We start from the raw sequence: 6,350 nt of genomic DNA, 5'->3' as shown, positions 1-6,350 counted from the left end.
CCAGCTGCAGCAGATACCCTGCCCTGGGGGGTGTCCCTGGGCACAGAGCGGCCAGAGAGCTGGGACCCCATCCCTGTAAGCAGGGGTCCGCCAGCTAAAGCCCCTCTCATTCCCTGTGCATTTAGGGAGCCCAGCTGAGAAGGCTGCTCTCAAAGCTGGAGACCGGATCCTATTCCTCAACGGTCTGGACATGAGGTAAGAGGCTCTTTAGAAGACCTGTGCCAAGGGGTCCCGGGGGGTGGTAGGTGGTCAAGCACATGCGTGTTCACTCTTGTGCAAAAAAAAAAACCCGAGAGCTGGTCATCCTTGAGAGCTGCCCACTGAGGTGTGCAGGGGTTGTTGACCCATATTGACATCTCCTTTAATATTCTTTTACAAAAACTGGCTCTAAGAGTAGTATTTTGACTCCATCCCTGCTCCTCCTTTGACTTCTCTGTGCAAATAACCACATATAATGCATGACACACTGTATATAACTGGTGTCCTGACTGCAGCCCATCCGCAGACCCTGATTTGAGCCACTGTGAGTTAAGTTGTATGAGTTAAACACCTGGGGTTCTGCTTTTGAAAGGAGCAGAGCATCAGCCAGCCCACAAATCACTCCCAGAACGGGATCATAAGTTTAAAACCACATGGGCAATTGCATTTCCACCCAGAAGTTAATCCTTCTATATATTATTTGCGCACAACAAAAGCACTCAAACCAGAGCTGAGTGTGCACCTTGCTGGTGCAGTGGCAGCAGCCCGTATTTCCTTGGGTTGGTCTTTCCGCACAAAAAGCGAGAGCAAAGGGTTAGAAGAGGCTACACAATAAGAAAGTGATGAATATTTAAAGGTTAAACATCTGATGCTGCTTCTGTCAGTGCGCAGGTTCTCACATTTCAGCTGATCCAGCAAACCGCTGGCTGATGCAGCATCGCCAGAAGGTAGAGGAGACAGAGTTGAAGATTGTCCTCTGAGCCTGCGTTTTGGCAGGCGTTGTCCCAGGCCGGCCCGTACCCCTCTCCAAGGACACTCCAAGATTCCCCCCCAAAAATGCATTTTACATCCACCTTGCATTTTTTTTCCATGCAGAATTAGGACAGGCAAGGAGAGACCCGCAGCACTGTATCATTTAAATGGAAAGTTCATCTTCTGGGTCTGAGCGTAGCTTGAAGCAACGCCAGCTTCATTTGCCGTAACTGCTCCGCAGGGTGCTCGCAGGCATGCCCTGCAGTTATTCCTTGCTGCAGGTACAGCGGAGAGCCCAGTCGCAGGGGGTGACTCACGCTCTCCCTTGGCGAGGCTCTTCTCCAAGCAGCATAAAGCCAAGCACAGATTGAGAGTCCAGGGCAATTGCAGCGGGGCCCAACACTGCCTGGCTCCGAGCAGCGAGATGAGGCTTTTTGCAAGATAAATGAAGCCAGCTGCAGACTCCATTTCACCGCTGCTCTCCTGTCAGCCGCTGCCTGCAGTGCTGCCGGTACAGGCAGGCAGCCCAGCAGCTCTGACCCGGGCTCTCCTGTGCCCCGCAGGAACTGCTCCCATGACAAGGTGGTGTCGATGCTGCAGGGCAGCGGGGCGATGCCCACCTTGGTGGTGGAAGAGGGGATCGTCAACTTCTCCAACGGTAAGAGTGCGGGGAGGAGAGGGCCCGGAGTGGCAGAAACCCCACGCCAGCTCCTGAATTCCCCACGCAGGAGGGAATTGCCCAATACCTCCCGTAGGCTCAGCAGGTTTAACACACTGCCTGGAGCCTAACGCTGCTCTGCGCTGCCTGGAGGGCTGCTCCACTCACCAGGGCACATGGCTGCCCGCTTTCTGGGATCAGGCTTGATCTCAGGCTTGGCTGCTCTCCAGAAGGGTTCATCCTACTGTATGATCGTCCTTGACAGCCCTTGCCAACGTCCTTTACGTGCAGTCTGTGCTGTGTACTTGACCGAAGTAATCCAACCCTGTGCATCCATGGTCGCTGAGCAAATCCCATGGTTGTGTATGGACTGTGCTGTTAGAATAACTGCTGCTGTTATGAATAATTTAGCTTGCTGCTGGCGAGTGAGTCAGCTGGAGATGAGGGTATCTGGGGCAACGCGGGTGGTTGTCAGCACGATGTCAGCAGAGGGGCAGCACCACAGCCCAGGGCAGCGCACGGCCATCACCGCGTTTCCAAAGCTGTGCGAAGGCAGGAGGGTCAGTGCGTTATTGGGGTGCTGCTCTGCAATGCATAGGCCCAGGAATTAGGGACTGGCTCTTCCCTCTAGAGTAGCAGTGGACTCTCCTGAGCATCTCATTAGGAGCCCAGTGTTAGCAGCTCATTTGCATGTGCCCTAGAAACAAAACGGAGCACCTCACTACTTCGCAGTACAGAGCCAGTGGCACTCAAACTCCTTCACTGCCCCCCAAAAGAAACCAAGAAAAGATGGAAGTTTTTGCTCCCGCTGCCTTGGCCATATTCCTACGTGGATGAGTGCATCCCGCAGACATGGCTGGGTCCCTCTCCCACCCATGCTTATTGCCCTGCGCTCACCAGAGGCAGCCAGGCCGTGGCACAGGGAGCAGCGCAGATGAGCATGGCAAAGCAAGTGACCTTCCACGCCTCAGTTCACTCACGGGTAACCCTGGACTGATGCTGCTTTTGAAGTCAGTGATTATCATAAAGTGCTCTGAAACTTGAGCAGAGGCTTTAGAAAGCCAGAGAAGGAATATCACCTGCATGCGTTTACAGATGTGCGGAAGCAGCATGGTTGAAGAGATAGATCACAGAGATCATCCCAATCAAAACACCCCTGCTCGTCTCCAGCAGGTCCACAGACCTACTGGAACAGCCGCGAGCTCCAGAGCAGCTGGTCCAGAGCATGGGAGGAAGGCAGGGACAGTCACGGCTCCAGATGAGCCATTTCACCTGGTCACCATACTGCCTTCCAGTGACCAAAATCTCTTTTTGCTGGAGTAACAATGTCTGTATCAGCACATCAGGATTTGCGCGTGGGTGCAGCTGCCCCGGCTGTCCCCAGGAGTGACCGCTGGTTTTGGGACAAGCCTTTTAACCCACGGTTAAGACCCTTTGTCTGTTGAATTTTCTTTTTTCTTTCTACCTGCGCCTTGCAGACTCTGACTCTGCTGACTCCCCGAGCACCTCCTCTGCCCTCACCTCCCTGCAATGGGTTGCAGAGATACTCCCCTCTAGCATCAAGATTCAAGGAAGGACCTTCAACCAGCAGCTGGAGCACCTGCTGACTCCACCTGAGCGCTATACCATCTGCAAAGCGCTGGAAGGCTTCTTCCAACATCGGTAACTTGTTAGCAGCTCTGTTCCTCTAATGCTGGTACCTGGCCTGGTAGCAATGCCCATGTCAGAGTCGGTCTCCAAGCAGAAGGCAGACCTCGGCTGCGAGGCTGTCAGCACTGAGCTCCGCTGTGATCGTGGTCTCTGGTTTCCCCAGCTGTGTATGTCCCTGTGCGTGTCTGCAGGGCACAAGCCCATCTCTCACCAGGTGTCCTGCCCAAGGACGGGGCAGACCCATTAGCTTTTGAGGTAACTCGGTCACTCCTTAACCCCATATAAACAGCCTCAGTCCCCCACGGCGTGGGCTCTCTTGCTGTCTGGCCATCCCCGACAGCCACAGATCCTGTTTCACCTCTTTCAGTAAATCTCGCCACGTTTCATCCTTGTCTTCTCACTCTTCTCAGCATCTTGGCTGCAGCACTCCCTTGGTGGCAGCACAGGAACGGCTGTGGCTGGCAGAGCCCTCATCCTGCAGCGGAGCACATCCTCCCTGCCCTGCTGCAAGAGTCGAAGCCGATCCCCTGGCAGACGCGAGGCTTTCAGTAGTGACCTTGTTTTCTGCCCTTGATCTCTAACCTTTCCGCACCATGCTGAATAAGCTATCCCTCTGGACACTGGGAGATGCTTGCTGCCTCTTCCCGCAGCTGCTGAGCCAACCGAGCCAGGCTGCCCGGCTGCTCCTCAGGAGCCCGGGTCCCACAGGGGCTCTGGATGCACTGGCCAAGGCCAGGCAGGCTCCCACTGCCGCAGTGCAGCAATCTGCTGGTGTAAAGATCAAAGAATCAGGATTGGAATCCTCAGTTTGACAAGGAAATGCAGTAAAGCCCTCAGTATTTAGGTTACTGATGGTAAGAGAGAATAGAAGCTACCAAGTACAATGCCACGGCACTGTCCCTGTGCACCACGGCTCAGGCTGAGGGCTGCACCACCCCGCAGCATCCCCCTGCCCACGGGGAGGCTGGGCTGCCTCTCTACCTGCAGGTGCCGGGGGAGATACAGCTGTATAAGCCTCCCAGCACCAGCTGAGTGAACCTTCTTGAGGCCCCGTGATCACTAAGGCTGCCCCGGTAAAGCAGAAGTCATTGCTTTGTGCTCTCCTGAGACTGCGCTGCTTCTATGGGATTCCCCAGTTGGGCTTTTCAGCCCGAGGAGCGGCAGCTGTGGGAGCAGATCCAGTCCTTGGGGTCTGCAACTGGGAAAGACAGACCCGATCCTAGCGGGGTACTTGCTCTTGCTCAGTGGCACACGGGTGGGAACCCACGTACCACGAAACAAGTCCCCAGGTTCCCCTCCCAGCCCGGGGCTGCCCACATCGCTTGGTCTTCCAGTAGTGTTTTACTGGGGGCTGTCGCTGCCGCCCACTGCGGGGAGCAAGGCTCAGCAGGGGCACCGGTGTGCCCATCCTCTCCTCCAGCCACCTCATTTTGCCTGTAGCTGCCCCAGATGGCTCGACACAGAGGCCACTGCTCCATTTAACAATAATTCATCATGACCTAATTGCATGCCCGTCCCAGACAAGCCAGCTGTGACCTCTAACTGCTCCAACAAGGAGGGAAGTCCCCAAACATTAAGTTTATGCTGCTTGCCACCACAGCATGTGGATATCAGCGTTTACCAGCAGCAAACACAGGTGATGGAGTCAGGACACCCCTGTTCTGGGCTTTGGTCCCCCAGCCAGTTTGCACATGACAAGCCAGCTGGCCCTGGCCACCAGCCGGGAGGAGCAGTGCCTGCGCAGGGCAGAGCAGCCACCTGCCTCAGCAGCTCCTCCACAAGACTTTAACTTTTCTGAATGGGAAATAGGCTTCTGACAGCCAAGAGCTGCGTCCGGCTCCACAGAAGAGGCAAGTTAGCCCAAAACTAGGGAGAAACTTAGCAGGTGACTTCTGGCAGGCTCTAGATGGCTCCTACCGCTTCTCATCCCCACTGGCCTCTGAGACACTTCATTAATGAAGTCCTTGCATCTGAGCCTCTCTCACCCTTCAGCTCTCCCCTGTGTGCCTGGTCCCTGCCCCTTGGAAGGCAGTGATGGTCCATTTGATTAACATCAAGACAACAGACTTGTTCCTACACATGCCATCTCCTTCCAGCTCTTTATAAGGAGTTCTTACTATTACTTCTACATTAAGGATGCAATAGTTGCAATGAGCTTTAACCCATCATCTCTGCCTCAGTTTCTCAGTAGAAAAGCAGCCTGACTTTAGCCCTCTGACCCAGGACAGCCCTCCTCCCCCAGACTGCTTCATCTTCCTCACTGAACCAGGTGCTCAGCCCTGCTAGTCTCAACAGCGCTTTCACTGTATCGACACACCGCAGAGCCAACCCGAGACGGAGCCTTCAGCCCAGCGAGGCTGCCAGCCCAGCTGTCCCTTCTAATCCATCTCTACTTTAGCCTGCTTACCTGCTGCTGGCCAAAATTCAGGTCTTTCCAGGATATGTCTCTGCTTCCTGGTGCTCCTCCACCCCAGACACCCTGGCTGACTCACGAACCAGGTTTTATACCTGGCTGTCAGGTGCTGCCAGTCCCCGGGAGTTTGCTTTCCCCATTAGCACCAGCTGCACAACTCCACTTCCCAAAGGGCTCGGTCCCTTACTCGCAGCCTGGCACCTCTGCTTTGAAATAATCTGTTTGTGCCAAAGACAGAGGCAAGCCTGGCAGCTGAGACCCAGGTGGAGGCAGGCTGGGAAGCGCCGGAGCCCAGGGAAGCAGCGTGGTGGGGCTGTGCCGTAGGGATGCGCTCCCTGCCCAGCCCTCTCTTTCCGATTTTGCAGGAATATTGACACTCTCATTGTGGATGTGTACCCGTTGCTGGACACACCGGCCAAGCAAGTCATTTGGCAGTTTATCTACCAGCTGCTGACGTATGAAGAGCAGGAGCACTGCCAGCAAAAGATTGCCAGGTTTCTTGGTTACAAGTCCTTGGCAGGTGAGAGGAAAGCCCCTGCGCTCCGGCACGGACACGCCGGGTCCCACCGGGTCCCCGGGGACCTCGGTCCGTCGTGCTGGGAGCAGGCTGGGGCGGTGAGGGAGCGGCCGGCTCTCCCCGGGGGCAGGGGCTGGGGGGTCCGCCCCGCCTGGTTCCCG

The 6,350-nt window shown here is 55.6% G+C and overlaps 1 protein-coding gene across 1 annotated transcript in view; it reads left to right on the top strand.

Annotated features, from left to right (window-relative positions):
• The window catches only part of GRID2IP (glutamate receptor, ionotropic, delta 2 (Grid2) interacting protein), a 42,011-nt gene that overhangs the window by 19,290 nt on the left and 16,371 nt on the right, over positions 1 to 6,350 (top strand). The window contains exons 6-9 of the mRNA XM_009329963.1: positions 126 to 195; positions 1,515 to 1,609; positions 3,088 to 3,271; positions 6,038 to 6,192. Of these exons, the coding sequence (XP_009328238.1) occupies positions 126 to 195; positions 1,515 to 1,609; positions 3,088 to 3,271; positions 6,038 to 6,192 (504 nt within the window). The remainder of the gene's footprint in view (positions 1 to 125; positions 196 to 1,514; positions 1,610 to 3,087; positions 3,272 to 6,037; positions 6,193 to 6,350) is intronic.

This window comes from Pygoscelis adeliae, unplaced genomic scaffold (genome assembly GCF_000699105.1).
Source record: "Pygoscelis adeliae isolate BGI_AS28 unplaced genomic scaffold, ASM69910v1 Scaffold508, whole genome shotgun sequence".
Classification (NCBI taxonomy): domain Eukaryota; kingdom Metazoa; phylum Chordata; class Aves; order Sphenisciformes; family Spheniscidae; genus Pygoscelis; species Pygoscelis adeliae.
Note: the sequence above shows the minus strand (reverse complement) of the source record. Positions and strands in the feature narration are given on the sequence as shown.